Genomic DNA, 14169 nt, shown 5'->3' with positions numbered 1-14169 from the left:
CGTCACCAGCGCTTCCGGCCTCTACTCGCGCCGGCCCGCCGCTCATCGCGGGGCTCCGCCCCTTCTTAAAGGGACCGTGCCCTTGAGAATCGGATCTCAGCCTCTCAGTGGAACCCGAGCCTGGACGCACTAGGACGAGGGCGAGTTCGAGTCCAGGCTCCACTGGCTGGGTAGAAAGGCATCCGAGGCTCGTCTTTCTGAAAAGCGGGACACGCCACCCGGGGGACATGCCACTCACGTGGCTGTCGGGAGCACAAAGCCGCTGGCCACCTAAAGGGGCCTGGTGGTGCACCAGCACTCGGTGATGTTGGCTGCAGGTATCTCACCTAGGTTGCCAGGACGCAGCGGGGGCGGCCGCGGCGCCTCCACTTCCAGCCAAAGCGGGTCCTCCCGCCTCGGGGGCGGTGCTGGAGGTCACCTTTTCCCCTCCGCTGATGCCTGGGAAGGCAGAAAGAGCAGACGGCCCTTTTCCTGTCGCAAGAGCTTTACTGAGATGCAATGTACATACCATAAATTCGCCTGTTTATTTCGGGGTTTTTTTTTTTTTTTTTGAGAGGGAGTCTCGCTCTGCCGCCCAGGCTGGAGTGCAGTGGCCGGGTCTCAGCTCACTGCAAGCTCCGCCTCCTGGGTTTACGCCATTCTCCTGCCTCAGCCTCCCAAGCAGCTGGGACTACAGGCGCCCGCCATGTCGCCCGGCTAGTTTTTTGTATTTTTTTTTAGTAGAGACGGGGTTTCACCATGTTAGCCAGGATGGTCTCGATCTCCTGACCTCGTGATCCGCCCGTCTCGGCCTCCCAAAGTGCTGGGATTACAGGCTTGAGCCACCGCGCCCGGCCTTGTTTTTTTTTTGAGATGGAGTCTCGCTCTGTCACCCAGGCTGGAGTGCAGTGGCCGGATCTCAGCTCACTGCAAGCTCTGCCTCCCGGATTCACACCATTCTCCTGCCTCCCTAGTAGCCTCCCGAGTAGCTGGGACTACAGGCGTCATCACCTCGCCCGGCTAGTTTTTTGTATTTTTTAGTAGAGACGGGGTTTCACTGTGTTAGCCAGGATGGTCTCGATCTCCTGACCTCGTGATCCGCCCGTCTCGGCCTCCCACAGTGCTGGGATTACAGGCTTGAGCCACCGCGCCCGGCCTTGTTTTGTTTCTTTTTATTTTTTTTTATTTTTTTTTATTTTTATTTTTTTTTTTTTTGAGACGGAGTCTCGCTCTGCCGCCCAGGCTGGAGTGCAGTGGCCGGATCTCGACTCACTGCAAGCTCCGCCTCCCGGGTTCACGCCATTCTCCTGCCTCAGCCTCCCGAGTAGCTGGGACTACAGGCGCCCGCCACGTCGCCCGGCTAGTTTTTTGTATTTTTAGTAGAGACGGGGTTTCACCATGGTAGCCAGGATGGTCTCGATCTCCTGACCTCGTGATCCGCCCGTCTCGGCCTCCCAAAGTGCTGGGATTACAGGCTTGAGCCACCGCGCCCGGCCTGTTTCTTTTTAAAGATGGAGTCTCGCTGTGTCCAGGCTGGAGTGCAGTGGCCCGATCTCAGCTCACTGCAACCTCCGCTTCCCGAGTTCAAGCGATTCTCCTGCCTCAGCCTCCCGAGTAGCTGAGACTACAGGCGCCGCCACCATGCCTAATTTTTTTTTTTTTTTTTGTATTTTAGTAGAGATGGGGTTTCACTGTGTTGCCCAGGCTGGTGTCGAACTCCTGAGCTCAGGCAATCCACCTGCCTCCGCCTCCCAAAGTGCTGGGATTCCAGGCGTGAGCCACGGCGCCTGGCCAAATTCGCCTGTTTAAACTGTAAGTTCAGCCTGGAAGCGGTGGCTCACACCTGGAATCCCAGCACTTTGGGAGGCTGAGGCGGGCAGATCACTGGAGGCCAGTTCTAATTAGCCGGGTGTGGTGATGCACCCCTGTAGTCCCAGCTACTCGGGAGGCTGAGGCAGGAGAATCGCTGGAACCCGGGAAGCGGAGGTTGCAGTGAGCTGAGATCGGGCCACTGCACTCCAGCCTGGCGACAGAGCAAGACTCCGTCAAAAACAAAAACAAAACAAAACAAAATTCTAAACCATTGAGCCATTGAGCTTACGCTTTATTTTTTCTTATTTATTTTTTGAGACAGAGTCTTGCTCTGTTGCCCATGCTGGAGTGCAGTGGCTGGATCTTGGCTGCAAGCTCCGCCTCCCAGGTTCACGCCATTCTCCCACTTCAGTCCACCGAGTAGCTGGGACTACAGGCGACCACCACCACACCCGGCTAATTTTTCTTTTTCTTTTTTGTATGATTAGTAGAGACGAAGTTTCGCCGTGTTAGCCAGGATGGTCTTGATCTCCTGACCTCGTGATCCGCCGGCCTCGGCCTCCCAAGGTGCTGGGATTATAGGCATGAGCCACCGCGCCCAGCCTAATTTTTGTATTTTTAGTAGAGACGGAGTTTCACCATGTTAGCCAGGCTGGTCTTGATCTCTTAACCTCGTGATCTGCCCCTCTCAGCCTCCCAAAGTGCTGGGATCACAGGCGTGAGCCACCACACCTGATGGTTTTTTGTGTAGAGTTGTGCAACTATCACCCCTAATTTCTGAGCCTCCATCAGCCATCACTCCCCATCTCCTCTCTTCCCAGCCCCTGGCACCCACGCATCCCTTTCCCATCTCTGTGGATTGGCCTATCCTGGACATTTCATAGAAATGGGGTCACACTGAGGCAGGTAGGGGGAGGGGGATTGATTGAGCTCAGGAATTTGAGACCAGCCTGGGCAACAAAGTGAGACTTCATCTATATAATTTAAGATAAATTAAAATAAAAGACTGGGCCCGGTGGCTCACACCTGTAATCTCAGTACTTTGGGAAGCCAAGGTGGGCGGATCACCTAAGGTCAGGAGTTTGAGACCAGCCTGACCAACATAGAGAAACGCCGTCTCTACTAAAAATACAAAATTAGCCTGGCATGGTGGTGCATGCCTGTAGTCCCAGCTACTTAGGAGACTGAGGCAGGAGAATCGCTTGAACCGAGAGGCGGAGGTTGCGGTGAGCCAAGATAGTGCCGTTGTACCCCAGCCTGGGCAACAAGAGCGAAACTCCATCTGAAAATAAAAAATAAAATAAATTAAAATTAAAATATTCTCAGAATAGCAGTGGTTCCCACAGACAGGGCTTACTTAACTAGTTTGATGTCAAAGAAATTGTTGAGAGAAAAGGAAGGAAGGGAGGGAGGGAGAGAGAGAGACAAGAAGGAAGGAAGGAGAAGAAAAGGGAAGGAAGGAAAGAGAAAAAAGAAAAGTAAAAGGAAAGAAAAGGGAAGGAAGGAAGGAAGGAGAAGAAAGGAAGGAAGAAAAGGGAGAGAGAAAAGAATGGAAGGAAAGGAAGGAAAGAGAAGGAAGAAAGAATGGAAGGAAGGAGAGAGAGAAAGAAGAGAAAAAAGAAAAAGGAGGAAAGAAAGAGAAAGGGAAAGAAAGAGGAAAGGAAGGAAGGGAGGAAGGAAGAAAGGAAGGAAGGAGAAGAAAGGAAGAAAAGGCAGAAAAGAAAGAAAAAGGAAAGGAAAGAGAAGGAAGGAAGAATGGAAGGAAGGAGAGAAAGAAAAAGAAAATAAAAGAAAGGAAAGAAAAAGAAAGGGAAAGAAAGAAGAAAGGAAGAAAAGAAAGGGAAGGAAGGAAGGGAGGAAGGAAAGAAGGAAGGAAGGAAAGCGAAGGAAGGAAGGAAAGAAGGAACAAAGGGAGGGAGGGAGGAAGGAAAGGGCCAGGTGCGGTGGTTAATGCCTATAATCCCAGAACTTTGGGAGGCCAAGGAGGGAAGATTGCTTGAGGCCAGGGTTCAAGGCTGCAGTGAGCTACAATCGCGCCACTGTAGCCTGGTCAACGTACGGAGACCCTGTCTCAAAACAAACAACAACAACAACAAAAAGGAACCACAACAGGAGAGGATTCTTGGCCATGGTGAGCCATTTCCTGGGTTAGACATTACTGCCGACCCCCGGCCGCTCCCTGCTGCTCCCACTGCCTGGGGTCCCTGGGCCTGGGCGAACTCCTTCTCCATGGCCGGCTGCATTCTCCATAGGCTGATGTCCGGGGACCCCAAGCAGAAACCACCCAAGCCCTGGGGCCTCGGGCCCACCCTGCTTCAGAGGAGGCGACAGACCGAACATCTTCTAGCAACCTTTATTCGCAAACTCTGAGGCTGGATGCGGTGCCCAGACGGACAGTGTCAAGCTTCTCTCCTCCCACTTTCCCCTGGCTTCTGGGGTGCTCCAGCCTCTCCCCCCAGCCCACTCCCACCCAAACCCAAAATGTATAGGAGACTTCTCTCTCCCTCTTCCCCCTAGGCTGCGGGGTTCCATGGGGCCCACGCCTGGCAGGCCGGGCGTTGGGGGCTGGTGCTTGCTCCTCTGGGCCAGCCTGGGGAGGCAGCAGGGCAACAGTGCCTGTCAGGGACCCAGGCGGGGACAAGCTCGCTTTCTGAGCTGACAACTCGGGTTCTAGCTGGCAGCCGGACCTGGGGTTTGGTGGGCATAGCCCTGGCACGGTAGAGCCAGGTCTATGGTGGGAGGTCCATGGACATGCTGCAGAGGACAGGGCCTCCGAGGGTCATGGCCAGGAGGCCCAGCACCATGGCTGAGGCTGGGCAGCCGTGCTGGGGGCAGGCAGCAGCTCTAAGCCGGGGGTGGCTGTTGGGGGTGGTGGATCCTACGCAGGAGCCCTGCTGCTGGTCCAGTGTGAAGGATGGGGGACAGGAGGTGCAGTCCTTCAGGGAGCTGCCACGGCAGGTGTAGCAGGAGGAGTGGCAACTGGAGCAGACCCTCAGAGCGAGCGCCGCCGTGTGCCCAGGCCTGGCAGTCACCAGCCTTGTGTGGTTGAAGAACCGCGGGGGGCAGTAGGCCAGGCAGAGCCGTCCCAGGATGTAGGCGGGGCCATCACATACTGCTCAGGGACACGGATGCAAAGACTCGTGAGCTCACTACTCACGGCCTGTTGCCCGCCACTCGCTCACCCGGCGCCACATGCACGCTGCCCACGGTGGCCACCGCCACCTCCCAGCAGTGGGCCCTACAGCGCCGGCACTCACCCTGGCACAGCCCCTCAGTGTCCCGCTGCACACACGCGCTGCTGGTCACCTGGGGGCCTGTAGGCCGCGCTGTCATGTCCTCGGCTGTCCCATAGAGCAGCAGCGTGTAGCGGTACAACATCCCTGGGCAGGGGTCGCGGGTGGGCACAGGAGGAGGAGGAGGCTCTTGGAGGCCTGGTCCTGATAGTCCCCGGGCTCCCTCTCCTGCAGCTCCCACCCAGGGCCCCAGAGTGGTCCACATGTCTCAGGGAATTGCACGCCTACTGTGCACCTGTCACTGGACACCAACATCTCCCGGGTGACAACACACCTACTGTGCATCTGTCACTGCACACCTACTGTGTGCCTGTCACTGCACACCATCTCCCGGGTGACTGCACGCCTACTGTGTGCATGTTCTCTTGGAGAAGGCCACTGGGAACCCCTTGTGCAGTGGGGTCACCAAGGCTAACTCCAGAGCCCCTGGGGGGAGGTTGGAGAGCCAAGCCCCGCCCACCACAGTCCCGCCCACCACGGTCCCGCCCCGCCCACCACGGTCCCGCCCCGCCCTCACCCGTGTTGAAATAGTAGCCCTTGTTCTCCAGGCCCAGGGTCCACACGCCTTGTGGGTTCTCATCCCAGAAGTGCGTGGACATGAAGACCCAGTTGTTGTAGCCTTCAGTGCTGACGTCCAAGGGTCTGCGACAGAAGGGCGGGTGGGGGTGGGGGTGTCAAGAGGGATGGCTTTGTGAAACCCGCAGATCCCCACGAAGTGTCTGATCGCACGTGCTGGTGGCCGGGCGTCCTCTGGGTGTGGGTGGGGGCGTGACTCGGGGGTCCCATCCACTAGGCTGCCGTGTGACTCCTGTGGGCCTGGCCCCTCGCCGTGAGGACACTCCGGGTAGATGGCAGCGTTTACCCACAGGGCGTGAGGCCGCCCCTCCCCTCTGCGGGCCACTCACCGTATGGCCACGAGTGTGGAGCGCGTGCCCATGGGGCTGGTGAGAGAGATCTCCAGGTCTCCGCGCCGGCTGTAGGACAGCGTCAGCTGCGCCTGCACGTGCTCCAGCGAGCGGATGGAGTTGTGGCGGCCGGCGCAGGCCGATACGTTTTTCCTGATGTAGATCAGCGGCAGGATGGGGCTGGGGGGGTCGAGGGGTGAGGACCCTCCTGCGGCCTGCTGGGGGGTGGGGGGGGCGGCCAGCAGGCGAGGTCGGGGCTCAGAGGTCACGGGGTCCAGCCCTCGTTTTACAGATGGGTAAACTGAGGCCTCAGGCCTGTCCCCCACACCCCCAGCGGTGATAGCGGAGGGGCACGCAGGGGTCTCACGTGGGGCGGTTCTGGACCCGGACGGCACATTTCCTCTGCGGCTGGGTGGGCAGCCAGGTGCGGGCGGTGTCTACCAGCAGCCCGGCGTCCAGCAGCCCGTAGCCGTAGTGATGGCTCACTGCGCGGAAGAGCGGCTGTCACTCGCCCTGTGGGCCCGGGGTCTCCGCCCCCGCCCGGCCCCGCCGCACCTTGGCGCCCTACGCCATTGGTCCTCCAGTCCTCGGCCTGCAGGTGCGCCGGCTTGGACGCGCGGACCACCAGGTGCTGCATGTCTCTCCACGTCAGGAACGGGCTGCGGGGCGCGGGGGCGGGTGAGCCGGGGGCTGCCCCTGGGGGCGAGGGCGGGGGGCGGGGCCCCGCAATCACCTACTTGGCCTCCAGCGCTAGCGCGATCATGCCGGCCGCCAGTGGGGCTGAGGCCGAGGTGCCCGTGTGCTGGTCCGTGCACTGGTGATGCAGGTCCGTGGTGACCTGAGGGCAGAGGGGGGCGGGACTCGGGGAACCGTGCACAGTGAGAATACAGCCCTTCTTCAAAAAGTACCAAGGACTGGGAGGGCGCGGTGGCTCAGGCCTGTCATCCCAGCACTTTGGGAGGCCGAGGTGGGTGGATCACCGGAGGTCAGGAGTTCTAGACCAGCCTGCTCAACATGGTGAAACCTTGTCTCTACTAAAAATACAAAAAAAATTACCCGGGCATAGTGGCAGGCGCCTGTAATCCCAGCTACTCGGGAGGCTGAGGCACGTGAATCGCTTGAACTTAGGAGGCGGAGGTTGCAATGAGTCAAGATCACACCATTGCACTCCAGCCTGGGCAACACGGCAAGACTCCATCTCAAAAAAATAAAAAATAGTACCAAGAACTGAGGTCAAAAAGTACTAAGGACTGGCCACACAGTGGCTCACACCTGTAGTCCCAACACTTTGGGAGGCTGAGGCGGGCAGATTGTTTGAGCTCAGGAGTTTGAGACCAGCTTGTGGCAACATGGTGAAACCCCGTCTCCATAGGAAAATTACAAGAATTAGTTGGGTGTGGTGGTGGGCACCTGTAATCCCAGCAACTCAGGAGGCTGAGGTAGGGGGATGGCTTGAGCCTGGGGGGTGGAGGTTACAGTGAGCTGAGATTGCACCACTGCACTCCAACCTGGGTGACAGAGTGAGACTCTGTCTCAAAAAAAGTTAAAAAAAAAAAAAAAAAAAAAGGTACCGAGGACTCCAAGGACTGAGTTCAGAAAGAAGTAACAAGGACTATGCTCAGAAAGTACTAAGAGCCTGGCCAACATGGTGAGACCCCATCTCTACTGAAAATAAAAAAAATTAACTAGACATGGTGGCGTGGCCTGCTAATCCTGGCACTTTGGGAGGCCGAGGCTGGTGGATCGCTTGAACTCAGGAGTTGGAGACCAGTCTGGCCAACATGGTGAAACGCCGTCTCTACAAGATATACAAAAGAAATTAGCAGGACATAGTGGCATGCTTGTGGTCTCAGCTGCGCAGGAGGCTGAGGCACAAGAATCGCTTGAGCCTGGCAGGCGGAGATTGCAGTGAGCCGAGATCATGCCACTTCACTCTGTTGCGCCCAGTCTGGGCGACAGAGCAAGACTCCATCTCAAAAGAAAAAAGAAAGAGCCAGGCGCGGTGGCTCACACCTGTAATCCCAGCACTTTGGGAGGCCGAGGCGGGCGGATCACGAGGTCAGGAGATCAAGACCATCCTGGCTAACATGGTGAAACCCTGTCTCTACAAAAATACAAAAAGTTAGCCAGGGCCAGGCACGGTGGCTCAAGCCTGTAATCCCAGCACTTTGGGAGGCCAAGACGGGCGGATCACGAAGTCAGGAGATCGAGACCATCCTGGCTAACACGGTGAACTCCCGTCTCTACTAAAAAATACAAAAAACTAGGCGGGCGAGGTGGCGGGCACCTGTAGTCCCAGCTACTCAGGAGGCTGAGGCAGTGAACCCAGGAGGTGGAGCTTGCAGTGAGCTGATGAGATCCGGCCACTGCACTCCAGCCTGGGTGACAGAGCGAGACTCCGTCTCAAAAAAAAAAAAAAAAAAAAGAAAAGAAAAGAAAGAAGAAGGAAAGAAAGAAAGAAAATACTAAAGATTGAGCTTAAAAGGTACCTGTTGGGTCATATGCCCGGAAGCCGGCCCTGCCTGAGACATGTGCAGGTCAGCGATGGGGCGGCAGCAGTAGGACCACAGGGCAGCCCTGGCAGGAAACTCGCCTGAGTTTGGAGGTGTTCAGGGAAGCACTTGCTATGTATCTGGCGCCGGCGCCCGAGAGATGACCCAGGCCCTCCTGGTTCTGCCCTGAGGAGCCCTGCAGGGGAGCTCATCACTGCCTCAGGGACTCTCAAACACTGGGAGGCGAGTGTATGAGATGGGAAAAGGCCTGGGGGACTTCCTGGAGGCAGTGGCCCCGGGTGGGGGTCTGAAGGAAGAGTCAGCAAGGGCAGAAGAGGTGCAGTGATCGGGCACAGGGTCCTCCCCAAGGAGAATTTGAGACAGGAGAGGCCTGGAGAAATAAGCGGGAACCTTCTTGCAAGGGGCTGAGACAGGGCACAGAGGTGGCTGGGGCCCAGGAGCTGGTTTCATCCAAGAACCCTGGTGGGCCACAGGAGGGCTGTGATTGGACTGGTGGGGTTGGATTTGGGTTTCATCTATGTATTTATTTTCTTAAAACAAGGTCTTGTTCTGCTGTCCAGGTGGAGTGCAGTGGTGTGATCATAGCTCACTGCAGCCTTGACCTCCTGGGCTGGAAAAATCCTCCCACCACAGCCTCCCGAGTAGCTAGGACTACAGATGTGTGCCATCAATCCCAGCCTAACTTTTTAATTTTTTTGTAGAGATGGGGTCTCACTATGGTGCCAGGCTGGTCTCAAACCCCTGGGCTCGCTGATCACGGTGGTTCACATCTGTAATCCCAGCACTTTGGGAGGCTGAGGTGGGCAGATCACTTGAGGTCAGGAGTTTGAGACCAGCCTGGCCAACATGGTGAAACCCCTTCTCTACTAATAATACAAAAAGAAACCAGCCGGGCATGGTGGCACATGTCTGTACTCCCAGCTACTCAAGAGGCTGAGGCATGAGAATCGCTTAAACACGGGAGGTGGAGGTTGCAGTGAGCCAAGATCACACCCCTGCACTCCAGCCTGGGCAACAGAGTGAGACTCCGTCTTGAAAATAAACAGAAAGAAATCCTGGGCTGAAGTGATTCTCCCACTTTGGCCTCCCAAAGTGAGCTGTTGCACCCGTCTGGATTTGTTTTTGTTTTTTTATTGAGACAAGGTCTCGCTCTGTGGCCTAAAATAGAGTACAGTGGTGTAATGTCGGCTCCCTGCAACCTCTGTCTCCTGGGTTCAAGCAGTTCTCCTGCCTCAGCCTCCTGAGTAGCTGGGACTACAGGCACCTGCCACCATGCGTGGCTAATTTTTTTTTTTTTTTGTATTTTTAGTAGAGATGGGGTTTTGCCATGTTGGCTAGGCTGGTCCTGAACTCTTGACCTCAGGTGATCCACCCACTTTGGCCTGCCAAAGTGATGGGATTGCAGGCGGGAGCCACTGTGCTCGGCCTGGATTTGGGTTATTTATTTATTTACTTATTTATGAGACGGAAACTCGCTCTGTTGCCCAGGCTGGAGTGCAGTGGCGCAATCTTGGCTCGCTACAACCTCTGCCTCCCGGGTTCAAGCGATTCTCCTACCTCAGCCTCCCAAGTAGCTGGGACTACAGGCGCCCACCACCATGCCTGGCTAATTTTTTGTATTTTTAGTAGAGACAGGATTTCACCGTGTTAGCCAGGATGGTCTCCATCTCCTGACCTCGTGATCCGCCTGCCTCGGCCTCCCAAAGTGCTGGGATTACAGGCGTGAGCCACCGTGCCCGGCCTGGATTTGCGTTTTCAAAGCAGCTTTGGGAGGGTGCTAAGTCACAGTGGTGGGGACAGGAGGGAGGTGAGGAGGCCGGGCTGGGCCTGGGGAGGGACCCTGTTGGGGCGGCTGCACTCACGATCTGGGGGTCGGTGGCCACGCCGCTGCTGTAGGTGGTGGTGAGGGTGGAGGCGCACGCTTCGCTGTACCAGGGCACGCGGCCCTGCTGGGTGGTGCTGCCCACAGACAGCGTGTGGATGCTGTTGGTGTAGCCGTCGCAGTTGCAGTCGTCGTAGTGCAGGCCGCCGTTGCCCGAGGCCCAGATGAAGAGCGTGCCCAGCCCTCCGCGGCCCTGGGAAACCAGGAGGGGTGGGGAGGGGGCGTCGGCCTGGCCTGCCACCCTGGCCCTCCTTGGGCTCCCACTCACCTTGGTCACGCCGCGCCGGAAGGCCTCGCGGGTGAGGATGCCGGGGCCATCCACCGTGTGGCCATCATCCTCAGGGCCCCAGCTGGCGCTGTAAATGTGGATGTGCTGTGGCTGCAGGCTCAGCGACTGGGCCTCGATGACGTCGGTGATGATACCGTCCAGCATCCGCACGCCTGCAGAGCCAGGGCGGGAGGGCCGCTGCCACCAGCCCTGCCCTTCCCCACACCCCAGCCCACCCCGTGCCACTCCACACCACTCCCCAGCCCCACTCGAGCCCTCTCTCCGCTCCCTGGAGTGGGACCATTTGTATTGGCTCAGCACCCCCCGAGCCCTGGAGTCTGGGGCCCTAGCACCACCCAGCAGCGACAGGGGGGGCTCCCGAGTCCTCCTCCCCTGGTCTGCGGGCCCAGCTTCCCACCAGCATCACCCCCTTCCCGTCTGTCCCCGAATGGTGCCGCTGGGGGACCCTGGGTACCTCCGATTCGGGCGTTGAAAGCGACCCCCACACCACACAAGCCATTGTTGGCCATCGCAGCCACCTCCCCAGCACAGCGGGTCCCGTGCCTGGTGCCAGGGCCAAGAAGGGCTCCCATCACGGCCTCCATCCCCCTACCAGGTACTAGGGCTTCCCCCGTGTGCTGTAGGAGCCCTGCTCACCGGTTCTCGTTGCTGGGGGTGTAGCGGGGCTGGGGGTCTGGGTCGTAGTCATTAAAGTCGTAGCTGGCCAGGGGGTCCTGGGGACAGGTGGGGATATGAGGGGACTGGGAGGCGTCCTTGGCTGGAGCCGGTCTCGGCACCTGGGACAGCCCTCGCCCCCAGCCACCCACGGTCTCACATAGTTGGCCCAGAGGTCCGGGTGGTCCTTCTCGATGCCATCGTCCAGCACAGAGACCACAATGCCTTGGCCTGACAGCCCCTGGCCCCAGGCCTGCAGGACACTCAGGTCTGGTTGGGCCTCGCTGTTCTGCAAGGGGAGGCGGGGTTGTGACCCTGGGAGGGCCTGGGGTCGAGGGCGCCAGCGGCCCTGTCCCCACCCACCCTGGCTGCCCGCTCACCATGTACCACTGCTTGGAGAACCAGGGGTCTGTGGGCACCACCACAGAGCGTTTTACCCGCCGCCGCAGTGTCTGCTGCTGGAACCACTGCACCTGCAGAGCGGAGGGTGCGTCAGGCCTGTCCGCTGCTCACTCCTGGGGCCCCTTGTGGTTCAGGGAGTGAGGCAGCCCCATGCCCTGGGGCCCTGTGTTTGTGGGGGCTGCTCTCCAGCGTCCCCATGTGCCCGGTGCTCTGTCTGCAGTCAGAGGGGACCGAGGCTTTTGGACCACCTGTCCTTGGGTCCACAGACATGATGTCGCTGCCCCGGGTGACTGCAGGTCCCCAGGTCCCCACTCTACTCCTTCCCCCAATCCCTGTTCTAGATCCTTCTCTCTCCTGCATAACTTTTTTTTGTTTTTTTTTGAGACAGAGTCTTGCTCTGTTGCCCAGGCTGGAGTGCAGTGGTGCAATCTTGGCTCACTGCAACCTCTGCCTCCCGGGTTCAAGCGATTCTCCTACCTCAACCTCCCAAGTAGCTGGGACTACAGGCACACACCACCATGCCCGGTTAATTTTTGTATTTTTAGTAGCGACGGGGTTTCGCCATGTTGGCCAGGCTGGTCTTGAACTCCTGAGCTCAAATGATCTGCCTGCCTCGGCCTCCTGAAGTACCAGGATTACAGGCATGAATCACCACACCAGGCCTGGCTTCTCTTGCAAACCACATCAGGAACCGGCCACTGCTTTCCCTCCCAGTTCTATAAGCAGGCAGCTGTCCAGTCCTGTTCAAGGCACTTCCTGGCCTCCGAGGGCTTCCCAGGCTCTATCTCAACCCCTCAGCTTGACATCCCAGGCATTTTCTAGACAGGGCCCAGCCCAATCAGACCCAGGCCCCTTTCTGAGCACCCGGACACTGTGTCCTGAGGGCCACTGGGTGACTTTAAGCCTCCTACTCTTTGGAACCTATTCCTGTGTCGTAAAATCCCCTTCCCTCCATCCTATGACCTAGACGGTGGGAAAGGCACGCCATCTGTCCCTCCTTACCAGAGCCCCTGGGACCCAGAGAAGGGAGAGGGAGGGCAAGAGGTGCCCACTGTGTACCAGGCCCTGGCAGGCGCCATGATTTCCGTATCTGGGTCTCCCTCCCTCCCCTCCTGCTGTATAGACTTGGGGTCCAGGTGGGTCTGAGCCACAGAAAGCACACAGCTGTTCATAACAACCACGAGAACCACAGAAGATGGCTAGTGGCCCCAGGAGGCGGCTGAGACCCTGAGAGGGTGGCCTCCAGGCCAGGCTCACCTTGGGGTCTTTCTTCAGGTGCAGGCGGTGGCCCCAGTGCGGGGTCAGGGACTGCTGGACCACGCCCCGGTGCCGCAGGTGAAAGTACTGCCCATCAGGGAAGATCTGGGGATGTGGGGAACCGGCCGCACGGATAGGACCCGGCTCCCCTGCTGGAGCCCCCGAGGGCCGGTAACAGTCCCCTTTCTTGTCCTTTCCCACCAGTTGCTCTCTGGGAGTCCCAGAAGCTGAACTTGGCTGAGGCAGGGGTGGGCTGAGGCTCTTGATATTTAGGAGACCTTGTGGGCTCCCTCCCACTTGTCGGGGTCTAGTCCCTTCCAAGCCCCCACTTCCCGTCCATTCCGGTCCCACCCACCGGCCCCAGGTTGACGAAGCCGAATTTCCGTGCCAGGCGCTCGACCTCCCGGTTACCCTGGGACACCCGGACGGCCCAGCTGCTGACATAGATGGGGGCTCGGACCAAGGCCCACCCCACAGCCCGGGGGCGGACGAGGGCCAAGGCCAAGACCCGGAGCAGCCACAGCGCAATCGGGGTGGGCCGCATAGAGGCGGGGCGGGGCAGGGGGCGGGGCCTGCGCAAAGCCCCTCCCTCCCGCCAAACCGCCGAGTGGATCCAGGCGTCCTCTCAGCCCCCGGCGCCATAGCAACGCGGAAGGCTTCGACTCCCAGGGGGCCTTGCGGCTACTCAGCCAAGACGTGCGCGAAGATCTGACAGAAGCGGGGCAGGGACGCACGCCTGCCCGTCTTCCGCAGACCCACACCCTCGGGAGCCTCAGTTTTCCCATTTGTACAACGACAAGACTCTAACCCAGAGAAGCGGGTTCACTGTTGCAGTAACGCGTCCTACCCTTTTTTTGGCCTCGCCCACTTTCCAACACACCCCTCCTTCGAGAATCAGCCCGGCCTCCTATCCGGGCTAATCAGAATCATTCTTTCGAGTAATCCCGCCTCCCCCGGTAAGCCCCGCCCCGTTCCCGCCCCTACCATTCCGCCCTGCCTCCTTTGTGATCAGCCCCGCCCTCCACTGGTCTCGCCAATGAATCGCGTCCCGTTTCTCCAATCGGCTCGGATTTTTCTTTAGCCCCACCCACCGGCTCCGCCCCCACTCGCGCCTCTCCTCGCCCTGGCTCCACCCCTCAGCCAATAATCCCGTCCCCTGACACCGCCCTTCCAATCAGCTACG

General features: G+C 58.6%; 1 protein-coding gene across 5 annotated transcripts; it reads right to left on the bottom strand.

Annotated features, from left to right (window-relative positions):
* Positions 1–4128: 4128 nt before the first annotated feature.
* Positions 4129–14040, bottom strand: PCSK4 (proprotein convertase subtilisin/kexin type 4). Of its 5 annotated transcripts, none has more exons than XM_033197765.1 (15): positions 13342–14040; positions 12987–13091; positions 11708–11800; positions 11488–11616; positions 11310–11413; positions 11128–11216; positions 10653–10825; positions 10365–10577; positions 6727–6827; positions 6545–6648; positions 6357–6474; positions 5990–6169; positions 5602–5726; positions 5049–5171; positions 4129–4903 (listed from the first exon to the last, which is right to left on the bottom strand). In XM_033197765.1, the coding sequence occupies exons 1-15, from the start codon at positions 13528–13530 to the stop codon at positions 4521–4523; spliced, it is 2229 nt and encodes a 742-aa protein (XP_033053656.1). In that variant the 5' UTR covers positions 13531–14040; the 3' UTR covers positions 4129–4520. The 5 variants fall into 5 exon arrangements, with proteins under 5 accessions (XP_033053656.1, XP_033053660.1, XP_033053658.1 ...); XM_033197769.1 differs by having other exon boundaries at positions 5098–5171; XM_033197767.1 differs by having other exon boundaries at positions 5990–6142.
* Positions 14041–14169: the final 129 nt, after the last annotated feature.

The sequence above is a fragment of the Trachypithecus francoisi genome, unplaced genomic scaffold, assembly GCF_009764315.1.
Source record: "Trachypithecus francoisi isolate TF-2019V2 unplaced genomic scaffold, Tfra_2.0 Lachesis_group5, whole genome shotgun sequence".
NCBI classification, from domain to species: Eukaryota; Metazoa; Chordata; class Mammalia; order Primates; family Cercopithecidae; genus Trachypithecus; species Trachypithecus francoisi.
Note: the sequence above shows the minus strand (reverse complement) of the source record. Positions and strands in the feature narration are given on the sequence as shown.

Bases quoted from the DNA above. Each gene is read 5' to 3' on its own strand.
- PCSK4 (XM_033197765.1), bottom strand. From the start codon at position 13,530: ATGCGGCCCACCCCGATTGCGCTGTGGCTGCTCCGGGTCTTGGCCTTG. The intron at 11,801-12,986 runs GTGAGCCTGGCC...TCCGCTCTGCAG, and splicing joins ACCTGAAGAAAGACCCCAAG to GTGCAGTGGTTCCAGCAGCA. The intron at 10,826-11,127 runs GTACCCAGGGTC...CTGGCTCTGCAG, and splicing joins TTTCAACGCCCGAATCGGAG to GCGTGCGGATGCTGGACGGT.